This window comes from Emys orbicularis, chromosome 24 (genome assembly GCF_028017835.1).
Source record: "Emys orbicularis isolate rEmyOrb1 chromosome 24, rEmyOrb1.hap1, whole genome shotgun sequence".
Taxonomy (NCBI): Eukaryota; Metazoa; Chordata; order Testudines; family Emydidae; genus Emys; species Emys orbicularis.
This window is the reverse complement of record NC_088706.1, coordinates 13,265,415-13,278,921: the sequence shown is the minus strand read 5'-3', so window position 1 is coordinate 13,278,921 and position 13,507 is coordinate 13,265,415. Positions and strand designations below refer to the sequence as shown.

At 43.0% G+C, this 13,507-nt stretch overlaps 1 protein-coding gene across 6 annotated transcripts in view; it reads right to left on the bottom strand.

Moving 5' to 3' along the window:
• Positions 1-424: 424 nt before the first annotated feature.
• GNG7 (G protein subunit gamma 7) overlaps positions 425-13,507 on the bottom strand; it is a 129,093-nt gene continuing 116,010 nt past the window's right edge. For 4 of the 6 annotated variants that reach the window (XM_065422022.1, XM_065422023.1, XM_065422024.1 and 1 more), the window contains 3 exons: positions 9,685-9,724; positions 4,905-5,023; positions 425-786 (listed from right to left, as the gene is read on the bottom strand). In XM_065422022.1, coding sequence (XP_065278094.1) covers positions 661-786; positions 4,905-4,985 — 207 coding nt within the window. In that variant the 5' untranslated portion in view covers positions 4,986-5,023; positions 9,685-9,724 and the 3' untranslated portion in view covers positions 425-660. The remainder of the gene's footprint in view (positions 787-4,904; positions 5,024-9,684; positions 9,725-13,507) is intronic. The other 2 variants (XM_065422025.1, XM_065422027.1) reach the window with 1 other exon arrangement.

Genomic DNA, 13,507 nt, shown 5'->3' with positions numbered 1-13,507 from the left:
CTACAATGGGATTCGTTTGTAACAAATACCATAAGATCATATGATGCTTCAGAACCACATGCCACATTTCATGGAGAGAGAAAGTTTCATGATTTCGTTACACATTACAATGCAGCTGCCAAACACTTTGCTCTCCCTCCCCCACCACTAATTCTGAATTGACTAATTTAGAATATCCATTTTTATTTTTTTATTTTTTTTTTTTTTTAAAACAGCCACCACCACCCTCCCCAAGAAACAGAGCAATCAGACTGAAATTCTTTGAATACGTCAACTGGAATAATTGAATCAAAAGCACACCCAAAGCTTTGCCCAAATACTTTAAAAGGTCAAAACTCCATCTTTTTAAGAGGCCATGAATCCCATTTGCAAATGCAGTTAAATTCTTGTTTCCCCCACCACCCTTGAAACTAGAATTAGTATTAATAATGCGCCCGCCTGCCCTGACGGTTTTTTAAATTGGAACCCCTCTCAGTATGGAAACCGCCCAGGAGCAGCCGAGCCCCTTTCTGAACACTTCCAATTTGAGATTTTAAGTTCTATTTGAATCCAACATTTAGTGTTTATCCCTCTGCGCAGTTTTAAGTTTGGGACTTGGTTTCAATCGATACAGAACGGTGCCCTGCCTGAGAGTGTGTGTGCACGCGAGAGCGAAGAAAGCTATAGGATGATACAAGGCTTTTTGTCCTTAAAAGGATTCTCCGAGGCGGGTACTCCAACCAGCAGTGGGTCATTCCTGGCATTTTGCTCACAGTAATTCATTAGTTCAGAAGATGCTTTGGAGACCTAAATGTTCAGAGAGAAAGAACAGGTTTAGTGAGAATGCCTTGGATATCCCCACCAACTTCCCTCATGGGCAGCACTCAACCCACGCGGCCTGCACCAGACCAGCTGCTCTTAAACATTTGAGTTCTACAGATGTGCAGCAAGTATTCTAAGGAGGGGACAGAGACTGGAATTGTAGTGGTGGTGAAGTTACAAGTCCAATGTTTCACTATGGGAACTCCACAAAACTGATCACCAGAAATAAAAAGGGGAAATGAGCGTGGAAAGAAATGCTTAAGACTCAGGTATAAAAATAAACTGAAGTGTAAGGGAAAACTCTCTCTCTTTTTACTAGAACGAGAGATTGATTTTTTAAATTATTACTTATGGGATGGGGGAATATTTCTGTCATCTTTCAGGACGTTAGGAGAGAATACATGCCTGGAAGTGGTCATCCTCTGCTGCTAAAAATGGAGGTTTTGAAAACCACAGCACTGAAAGCATTAGAAGCTGTTACTTAAGATTCTGCTTATTTTAGTTCAGAGATTTATTCTGAGAACTTGGAACCCAGAGTAACAACCCAACCAAGACACTAGATGGAAGGGCGGCTAACTTGGATGCACCTTTTAGTAATTAGAAGACTGGGATACGTGGTTAGGTTTAAGTCAGGGAGGTTTCGTCAGCTTTGGAGACCGTACTTAACACTGTATCCCTTGCTATTGACTTAATAGCTGGTTGTACATAAGGCTAACACAAAACATACAGATTCATCACATCACACGGAGGTCTCTTCTGGTCCCAGATGTGAATTATTCATATTTAATAGCTTTATTCTAGGTTTCTATTTCAGCATCAGATCATGCCATTGCAAACCCTACCCGCAATCACAGACTTAAGAATGAAAAGACCTATCAAATTTAATTCCATCCCACATCCTTGGGTAGCACAATGGTCCTTTAATTTGCTTTTTTAGTACTTTGTCCACACCATGTACAATTGACCCAAGCAAAGGGGCTTCCACTATTGCCCTTGAGAGAGGATTTTAGTCTAACAGATCTCACTGGTAGGAGTAATTAAGTAAATAATTATGAGGAGGAAGACAGCCTATACGATACCCTCACCCCAGGATGCAGTCAGGATACATCCTAGTACAGCCTGCAGAAGAGGAGCTTACATTGGAAGATTCAGTAATTTGGTGCATTTCAGTTTCTAAACTTTCTAGCAACAACTCAGTGTACAAAGAGCCAGAGGAAGGCTGGCCTTGTGCTGGAGTCACTGGGCTGGGACTCAGGAGATCTGGGTTCAGCTCCGGGCTCTGCCACAGACTGTGACTTTGGGCAACTCACTTAATCTGTGCCTCACTTCTCCAGCTATAACTTTCTCCTACCCTCTGTCTTCTTATAAGCTCTTGAGGGCAGGGACCATCACTATTTATTTGCACTGCACCTAGTACACAACCGTGGTTGGAGTCTCGGAGACTAGTGCAAGAATACAAAAAGTCCTGTAAGCCTAGGAGTCATGGCAGGTTTCAAACATCAACTGTCACTAGCCATCCTGACCAAATATGTGGAGGGGACACTTCTGCAATCAGTGACAAGGTCAAACCTCCAGCTGAAGGCTCTAAGGAACAGTAATGACAAGGTCAAACCTCAGACATGAGGCTCTAAGGAACAGTAATGACTCCTAATTCCAGAGCAAAGGGAGGGGAGAGAGATTATCTTGACAGGAATCTGACAGTAGGTGGCTTGAAAGCCCTGGCAGTGATCCTAAATCTTTAACTGATCTATAAACAGTTGAAATGAACTGAATAAGGGAGTAGGAAGAGAGACAACGGGGATAATACTTAGTCCTGTCACGAGCGCAGGGGACTGGACTAGACGACCTCTCGAGGTCCCTTCCAGTTCTATGATGCTAGGTGATATTCTGTACTAGAGGTGTGAAAACTATAGAGGCTGGATGGCACAGTGAGTTATTCATGAACAGGAGAGAAGTGTGCAATCGATCAGCATTGTGATGCGCTGGTGAAGCATAAAACCTGCACAGTGTCAGGTCCAGCTGAAGTCATTCATTGCCCTATTCTCTGAGTATCTAATCCTGGAGCTGGGGGTGAACATACTGCCACTCTCCTCTCCCAACTCATTCAACAAAATGTTGGCAGTGGAGCGTCAGAGGACTGGCATAGCATTTGCATTTATCTTCATAGCTGACGTTTTAGTAATCACTCCTTGAGGAAGCCCACCTTTTTCTCCCATAATAGAAATAGGAGTTCACCCACATTTATTTGCAATGCAGATAGACATTTCACTCATTTTAGTTGTGAAACATCCAGAGAAGAAAACGGAGGATGTAGAAGGGAAAAAAGACGTGGGGGAGGCAAAAATCATGTGCATCTGACCCACTCTCTCACAGGACCAGCAGATCGATTGCTTGGACAGGGCTTGGTTTGTGGCTTTAAAAAACAACAACAAAAAACCAAAAAGTTGGCCTAGACAGCACATCTTCTCCATACATGCTACATAGTGGTATGTTGCAGTCCCGCTGCTGTTGTTCTTTCCCCCAGCAAAGGCTCTACAATAAGCACAAAGGCAGGTAATTATACCCACACCTTTCTTGCTCTTCACCACACATGGTTTTGGATCTGAAATTCAGAGATGCTTAGTAATACTTGGAGACTCAGCAATGTCTGTGCCAGGGAGACCTGTAATTTGTTGTGTCTTCCCCAAACTGGCCTCTCAGATGAGTGCATCACTGGAGTCTGGAAAGTGGTGCCCCTAAAAACAGCTACAAAACCTCAGGCTGGATTTAAAAGAAATTCCAAAGCAGAAGCAGCTTCCCCTGCCCATCAAAAGCTCAAGATGATGAATCTATCCCTGCAAGAGTTGCAGGAACTGACAGTCAAAGAAAACATTCTTCAGCCAGGAAGTGTTTAAATCTTAAAACCAGGAGGAATTAATGTATATTTAACCATTATTTTAGTTTTTACTGTGTCTTTCATCGCCATCCAAAGGCTTTTTTTGCTCTGCTTGCTGACAGGAAGTGATTTTTCATGAACACTTCTCTGCAGTTACCCAGCCAGCCACCTCCCCTCCGCTCCCCGGGAGCTTCAATTCAAGCCACTGACAGCAGAAACATTACAACCCTTCTGCCCCTAAAAACCAGTGCATACAAAGCAAGTCGTTTTCCAGATTAGAGTGACAGTGCTGGCCATCTGGACAACAAGTGCAGTTCTTCCAGGGCACTAAGCATGACCTTGTGTGTCTTGTTCATTGGGGTGGAGAGGTCAGGAGAGTCACAGGAGATGACAGAGTTTGTAGGCATGGATAAGGAATGACTGCGGCCAGCGCGGCCAGTTAGTACAAGGTGCTAATGCACGAACTAGCAGCTGCATCCTTCAGCAGAAGTTGCCCACTGGAAATCACATGCTCAATGGAGACACTGCAGCCTCCCGGAGGGCTGAGAGGAGCATGGATCCCAGAACAGAGTAAAATCCTTAAGGATCCACTCTTACATCCACCATGCCTCCTGGGAATTGGAAAGAGGGCGCAGAGGGCATATTCCCTGTGCCCAAAACAAACTCTTCAACAATGCCGTGATAAAATGCCTCAAATCAGACTTCAACGTGCGTGTGTGTGTGTGTACAGAGATGTTACATTTGTTTTGTATTCGAAGACACAGCAACGACAGAGAAACAGCAGTGCAGCCAGAGACCCTTTGGCAGAGGTTGTGAACTGTGTTCAGGCAGGGTAGAGAGAAATAAAAGTTGAGATGGTTTGTGCAGTACTCATTTAGGAAGCAGAATTCACTAACAGGTGCTGCAAAACCCAAGTCCACTGAAGAGGTTACAGCAGCATGTGCTTTTAGTGCAGAGCTGAGAGATTTGGTTCTGCCCATAGCATGACTGTAATGGTGACTGAATGTTTTTCCAAACAAGCGTTAACAGAGCAATATGCAGCCATTCCCAAACGGTGTTTGTGCACAGGAGTTAAAGGAAACTTGCTAGCAACAGGCATTGATTCAATAGCAACATGGAGAGGACCTCATTTATTTTTTCGTAGCCCATACTGGCACAGGCTCTTCCCCTCCTCCTAACCACTGAGAGAAAGGTTACTCGTGCATGATACTCCCAATCCCCTTCTCACCTTAATCCTCTCAATTCCAGCCTCGATACGGAGCTGCTCCACCAGCTTCCGGGCCTGGGCTATGTTGTTAGTCGTTGACATTGTCTGCCATCAGTTCTAGCCCCCAGCACTTGAGAACGCTACGACAAAGCAAAATGAGAGTGTGAAAGGTTGGATTTAAGAAGCGAAAGGTTCACTCTGTGCTACATCCTCTCAGAAAGCTGGACAGGGAGAGTCTTAAAACAGCAGGATTTCACCTTCTCGTCCACTTCTTGTCTTCTTCACACTGAACCTGATAAGAGGTCATTGTTCAGAACTGCAACAAGACACCCATGTAACCATTCTGGAAGAGATCCCATGTACTATGTTGTGATTTTTCCCCAAGTTCCCTTTATTAGATACATTTTGAAGAAAAGGTAATTCCTGTGCTCCTGTTTATATATTATAAGGGTCTTTTCAGCAAGGGAGACACTAACTACAGAGGAAAGTGAAAAGACTATGCAGAAAGTGGTACCAAATGCACAAATTAAACAGACTGAAAAATTAACAGGAACATTTTTTCAATTTTCGTAGGTGAAACATTTTTAGTTAGACGAGTCTCATGGTTTCCTGAGGTTCCCACTCTCCTGGTCTCTCTGTTGTGTTTCCCTGTTGTCTCATCTCATACTTAGACTGGACGCTCTGAGGCAGTAACTGTTTCTCTGCTCTGTGTGTACGGGGCCTCGCACGGTGGGGCCCTGATCCATGATTAGGGCCCTTTGGCACTAGCACAATACAAAACAACATACATTACCACCACCACCACCCTGCGATTTTTAAATGGGTGCCTTTGAAAAGCAGAGTAAGAAGCTCAAACGTCTCGATCAGGGAGAAGTCTCCACTGGGATCTGAATTTAGATGGATAGTCAAGGAGCAGAGGAGACCCAAGGAGGTTCTTCCAGATTGCAGGAACAACAAAGGAAAAAGCTCTCACACCAGAAAGGAGCCCAGTGCTAGACAAGAAGCAGAGAAGCAAGTCAGATGAGCTGATGCAAGGCCATTACGTGGATATTTAGAGCATGTGTCTCAGATGAGGTCTTGCAAAAGAAGGACATGAGTGCACATGAAATCCAAGTACACAAGAGCAGCGCCAGTGGAGGCGACACGTTTCAGAAAAGGTGGCAGCATGGTCCAGAGTCACAGAAAGCAACATTAAGGGATTTCATTGTCCATTTTCTGAAGTGTGACCTGCTCAGCTGCCCTGGGATGGAAGGTCCAATGCAAAAGGGACTGAGACCTGGGTACCATCAATGCTGCAGATACACTGGGGGACTCTTAAGACATGGTGAGTCTCCACCGCAGCTAGTATTGTTTAGCTGTGCAGCACAGACACAAGCAAGGTTTCAACCATGCTACCGCCTTGGATTTGAAGGTGGCTGCAGCCTGGCTCAGAACAAACATGGTTCCAAGGGGCCGCATAGCAAAGCTCAGGCAACAATTTAACTGTCCAGGACTCCTACATTCATCCCGTGAACGAATTTGCAGTGCAGAAGCCAGTTATATTCAGGGCAATCGAGGCAGAATAACTGAATGCCCTTTTTTAATGGCCAGAAAGTAACAAAAACAATGTTGGGTGCTATCTACTTAGCGGCAGGTTTATTCAAATTAAAATAAACCTCTGCTACTGCCATCCAAGTCTGTTGCTGACGAGCGACTTGGCAGTCCCCTGGTGTTCAATCATGGACGCAGCATGTAATATGCAGTAGTGTTACCCTCTGCCACAGTTTCAGCCTGACCCATTTGGCAAATTTTGCTCCCTGATACCAGCCACTGACCAGTCCCACAGGCTGCTGCTACATTTGTATTACCCCAGGGCAGTTACAGAGGGGTCATCCGAAAGAGCCTACTGGGCATCTCCTGACAGTGACTTATCCACAAGCTGAAGGAAACTGTTGGGAACTGAGACAAGAGGGAGGGATGGTGTCAACACTGCCTCCCATCTTGCAACTCCTACGCCAATTGCCAAACCCCTGATCATCGCAATTGAACTTAAAATGAGACCAAGCACCAGGCTGGAGATGAACCACACTCCCGGATCTCTAGTCAGCCACCTACGGGAATCCTGGTGTGCTAGCTTTAATCCACAATTTTTCCAACTCAGACAGCTTCAAAGCAGACACTAAACTGCTCTTTTTAAGAGGGAAAAACAGGCATCTGTCCTGCTTAAAAATATCCCTCTCAGTCTAAATATAGACATTAAAAGGGTGTATTCTAGACCAGAATGGCATGCTCTGGGCATGTTTTGCTTGGCAGAATTGTGCAATCCTCATTGAACTTTTAGATCCATGACAAATTCTACTCATGAATTTCGTTTTGTAACATCGAATGCTGAAGAAAAACAAATGGTGTCTCAGCCAACATTACTAATTCTATTATTAGACTACTCCCTAATGCAGTAGGGAGGAGTTTCTTTGGAAGTTTCTTTCCCTATACACTAGAACATATCAGTGCAAGGTACCAACCCTTAACATACTGTTACTGGAGAATTTGTAGTCAACAGTATTTTAAAAGAGCAGGCAAAGTTTTTTTTTTTGTTTTGTTTTTTTTTAAAGCAGGCGGAAGCAAGTCAGCTCATGTAGAATTGCTGGTTTCTCAAGAAAAGCCGCAGAGAGAAAATCCAGGTGGTTCACAACAGAAAGTAGATATTGCCCCAAACTGGTGGCACCTGCAACTACCCAAATCCAAACTCAGATAACTCTGCAGGTCAGGGCATCATGGTATCTGGAATTAAAAAAGTGATGGGATCCTACAAAAATCTTAATCCGCTGTCTCAGCACACTACCCTCACGAGACCCAAATGTCACAAGCTTAAAACCTTTGCTTCCCCGCAGTACAATCTGCCTCCTTGAGATTGCCTATAAGGGTGCTTGGCACAGCTTTAACTTGTATGACTCAGCACTTTTCTAGACACAGTCTGACTAGAGAGAGCGCGCGCGTAGGACGCTCCAAGATTTGATCTTTTCCCATGATAAAGCAACCACAGTTCCATCTCCCTCTCACACATACAGAGTTTTGAAAATAGTTGCTTTAAAAAGTAGTCTTTCTAGATTGTACCAACGTAAGCTGGTAGCTGCAAAGGGCACCTTATCTTGAAAAAAAGCTCTTATACTAAATTAAGCCAGAGTTACGTATTAATTAGTAGTACGTGTCTATGGCATTAACAGTGTGAAAGGCAGGCTAGTTTCCCCCTGCCCCTTGCTGGTTTTAGTGCAGCCAACAGCGTGTTTGGATCAGTGATGTCTCATTTACATATCTAAAGAAAGTAAGTTATAGCCTGGTGAAATATCCTATTAGACAGCAGGACTATCATGAAAAAGGCAGCTACAGTGGAGTACTTCCTACAGCATATGCAGTACTATTAGGACCAGGGAAGAGAACCATCAAGACCTTATTGCAAATAAAGTAGCCAAATAGTCATTGTTAAAATATTAATTGTTCATCTGGATAAGGACTTATCACAGAGCTGGAGGGGGGAAATACAAGCAATCAGATGCCATTTATGTTTGCAACAGCACAAGTCACTTGTTTGTACCTTTACAGCTTTCTGTTTATGAAACACCACCGGTGAATCAGCCAAAGCCTGTTATTTAATGAAGTTGTAGCAATACCCTAAGCAGTGCATTGTACGAAGAAGTGCAAGATAATGCACAAATTTGAGCTAGTTTACATAAACATTCAGCTTCGTTTCCAGATGAGGGACATAAATCTGACACAGCAAAGGACAGGTCTTGTCACCATGCACCAGAGTTATCTGCCTCTTATGCTAGCTTTACAATTCTTAAGCGGATAGTCTAAACCTTTTGCAAAGGGCAAGAGTCCTTACTCCTCCCACACCCTGGCTTAAGAGGGTCCGTCTACAGCTACGCACTGTCCATCGACTGCAATCGTTTGCAACACAGAATCAATGAATGCATGTCCTTCACTTTTAACCTATAAATGAGGTTTCATTTGGTCACTTCAAGAAGTGCAGAAGAAATCCCTCAAATGGTTAATTTGGAAAAAGCCCACAAATAACTCATTCTTTGGAAGGTAGGCAGATTTCCTTCTGCTGCACTATACTGTTTTTTGACCAAAAAAACTCCCCCAGCGGATGGGTCTGGTAATAGGACATACCAACAAACATTAGAGAGCAATATACTCCACGTTCTACCAATTTCAAAGCGGAGCGTCACTAAGAGCCACTGCTGGTATGTTTATTAGTTTTATTGCAACAAAAAGAAGAGATAGGACAACAGCCCTGCCGTAGAGTTTCCAATCTAAGTTTTAGATGTGACACCAAGCAGGGAGGAATGAATACCATCATAAGGATCCTCTGCTTAGATAAGCGCATGAAGTAGTGGCACATACTAACATCTGCATGCTACTGCGATTTAATGGTTTGAGAAAGTGCAGCCTAAAGATTCCCTTAAAATAAAGAATGGAGAGCAATATAAACCCATCTTTGACACTATTCTACACCAGAAGGCATCAGGCGAAGCAGGAACTACGTTACTGTTACACTGTTGAGAAACTGATGCTGAAGACCATATTTCCCTGGGAATGTTCTCCTGGTAAGTCCCGAGTAGAGGAACAGTTGCTAAAGATGGAGAACATCCTAATGAATATGCTAAACCTTGCTTTGCTGATTCAAACAATAAAGACACTGAAATAATAACTAGAAAGGGACATGAAAAAAAGACCCGAAGAAGAGCTCCGTGTTGCTCGAAAGCTTGTCTCTCTCACCAACAGAAGTTGGTTCAATAAAAGACGTTACCTCACCCACCTTGTCTCTCTAGTATCCTGGGACCAACACAGCTACAACACTGCAAAAGAAAAATAAAGTTCAAGCGTTTTGAAGATCAATACAATGCATACAACAAAAGGACCATGTATATTTCTGCTCTGTGATGGTACCTTGCAGCGTTCTTATGGCTGGGCTGTGAAATGGCCCATGTTGCCTCGGTACACCCAGGAATGCAAGCTCAGAAACAGAATGGCATTTGAACCAAGTTAACCTATGTTTAAATGACAAGCCCTCTTTACAGTTATCATGGTAGAAAGTAGTTGATCATTTTTGCAAGATTACGTCGCTTTACACAGCCTTTTTATTTTGCATCTTTTCTGCTTCACCTGGTTTTTCATAGTCTAACTGCATTCCGGTGAATGAAAGTAAATCCATATGGCTCTCTACGTGCAATGAGACCAGTGGCCTATTGTAATGGGATACAATTGCCATCTTAACAGGGGTTGTGCAGCTTCAGGACTGAAAGGAGGATGCTGAGATATAAATGACAATTCTGCTCTGTTTTGGGGGAGGGGGGTAGAATATCTTTGTATTGTGAAATGTATATGACATAACAGCAATAATGACAAATAGCAATATTTAAGTGCCCAAGAAACATAAGTCAGATTAGAGACGATGCATTATATGCCACCAGTGATAAAATGTTTACAGATCACACTACATTTCTACACAGCTTTTCAGCTTAAAGGATTCCAAAGTGCATAATAATGTAAATACTTAGCATGTCTAGAGCACTTTGGAAACAAAGTGCTATGAAAATATCAATTGGACCTCACAAGATCATGGTCCAAGAGTCAAATTGGAAAAAAAAAAGTGGTACAACTTCTCCTCTACCTAAAATAATTCCAGAATAGCTAAATGGTTCTGCTAAAATGATCAAGGTAGCACAGTTGATAGTTACTGTACATTTGTCATAACGAGGCTTCAGTGTTAACTGAGATTAATTGTCCTGCTTTGTCATCTGCAGAGTCAAAATGACAAGTATTGCATTAGGTCACATTTGGAAAGTTTCCTTTACAGTCAGAGGCTAGGAAGCTTTTTTAAATGAAAGATTTTTTTTTAAATGAAAGCTTAAATTACACACAAACTAGCGGGGCCCATAGAAGTGCTGGCAAAGCAACTACGCCAGACCAGACCAGTGTTGCTCAGGTCTTGGTCAAATAGATGATAGCCCCATTTTTCAGATGGGGAAACTGATGTACAGAAAAGGGACTTGTCCAAGGTCACACACAGTGACAGAGCATGGATTAGAAATCTGAAGTTCCCAGTCCTGATTTCAGTCCACTGCCTTAATATATAGGGATTATAATCTACCACTGAAATTCTCTGCGATGGAATGTGCCAGTTGCTTGACAGTGCAGATCAATGATACACAACTGTCTGGACAAGATGACAGTGAAATTTATATACAGCAAGGAAGTCCAGGCCTAATATGCAGTGGGACAGATTGTGAATTAGTGCACCAGATCTTGATGCTCTTTGTACTGACAAGGTGTGCAAGGCAAGCAGCGCTCCTAAATCAGAATATGGTCTCAAGAAATCTACCACTTGTCTAAGGAAGAAACCCTACGCACAAAATGCCACGGATCAGTCTGATTACTTTAGTAGCTTCAAATAGTATTCCAGGTACTTATGATTGTTGTATTGTTTAAACAGACTGAGAACTACTGTTCCCCTGCAGCATTTGCAACCCAAACACTGCAGTGCTGAGCTATTGCATGAGAACCAGAAAGTGATTCAGCTTGTTTGACTGTCCAAGCTGAGAAAAACCACACGCATAAGCCACATACCGACTGAAAAACAAGTTAGATTTTTAAAAGTTGCAATGTTCCTCTGTAGCACGAATACTAACATTAGGTAGGAAATGGGTTTCAACTATGATTGTCCCTGTAGTTTTTAGAGAGGGCATTCAAATAGTTGTTCCCCTCCCCCATCATTATCTTACCATCATTACCATACAGACCTCCTTTACATACAAAACCAACTCAACCATGGCTTGGCCTGAGTTTTGGACCTTAGTAAACTGAAGTTTTCACACTTGTTTACAATAGAGTTGCACTAAACTCACCACCACAGGTTGACAGTGAGTGCCTGAGCTTTCTGCTGAACACACGGAGCTTAAATCTCCTGAACCCCCCAGATTTATGCCCCATTTATCTGTTAATGCACTGCAATCATGTATAAACAAAGAAGGGTTGGATAGTTGTTATATCCAGTAGGACCATGGGTGAAAAACTACAATCCTAGTTTTACTTGGGATTATCTACAGATAATCTGACCAAAGAGTTGCTTTGTAATTGTCATCAGATCAGTGCAGAACATTTAGGACCCAGCAGCTCAAGTCTGTTGAAACGCAACTAGTTTTCCTTAACACGAGTATGCAAAGGGACTATTTGAAGCTATGTGCCATCCTCATTTTTGTTAATTTTTGCCAGTTTCTGGGGTTTGACCTCACTACTTGGCACAAAATGGCCAACTGGAGCTCTGACATGCATAACAAAGGGAGACCGGCATTGTTTATGCCTTTGAGTGTTGACTGTGTAATTCTTCAAAGCCCAGACTCTTTGTTTTGTTTTAAAAATACAAATTGCTACCATCAGAGTCTCCTCCCCATCTCCCAAAAGAGTAACCATTGAATATTTCTATTATATAAAAACTATTTCAGATGCTACCTCTGGCCTTCATGAACATGCACTGAACGTTTCCAAGTGCACTTAATATCTGTACTGTATCTGAATAAAATGTTCAGATCAGCCTCTCCTGAAAGCAAAATGTTCTGGTTCACTCAAGAAGGTACATTTGAAGTACACTTGAGAAGCAAAGGCCGCTCTACATTTTGCTTTCACAGCCAGACGAAAGGGAAAATTGACCATTATCAGTTATCCTGCATTTAGCTTCCTTCTAAATTAACTTCATTTTCATTTCTAACCTAGCAATTGGAGTCATGGGGACAGGATGATGAAATTTCATCTCAAAGACCCAGCCAGTATTCTAAGCCCGGACAGCATTTCAGTGCAGGTGCACCAAGCCATTGCTAAGATATGGAGGTATGAAATTGAATACCTTGCTTCTCTTGTCAAGGGAACTACATGCCTGGTTATAATCTAGGACATGAAAAGGCTGACAAATGCAAAAATTCAACACAGCCTGTGGAGGAACTGCAACTCCAGCAGCTGTGCTGTAGATCAAGATATCCAGGGTTTGTGTACACTAGACTGATTTTTCTGATTTCCCATCATTGCTACCACTGGAGGTGGCACTGATGAGAGCAGAGACGAGGTGCTGGCAGTCAGCGTATTGTCTAAACCTGCTCTGAGGAGGGTTAGAGGACAGTTGTTAGAAGGCTGGCAGTCCCAGTTGACAGTAGCACTCCCACCTGCAAATGTTACCAAATGGTGCAGCTGTTAGGGGCGGGGAGCTTGTATGGACTCTCCTGTAGGATTAGAAAGAACTTGGTGGGGCCACAGACAAGTCATTAAACCTGCCCAGGCCTGTTTCTTCATCGATTAAGTGGAAATGGAAATACCTGCTCATCTCATAGGGATGTTGAGGGTTAGTTAAATTTTTGGAATGCACTAGGAAGACAAAGCCATATTAACCCACCTTCGTAAAGCCCTCAGAGCTATGGAGAAAAGGTGCTGTAGAGAAGGCCAATGGTTTCTTACTGCGGATTCATTCTAAGTTTAGGGAAGAAATAACTGCTTGGACATGTGTTGTTTGCTTCCAGACTTTATGATCAGCCAGCAGCTGCTCACCTGGGCTCCTCTCGCAGGAATAACTACAGCTGCTGGAGAAGCAGCAG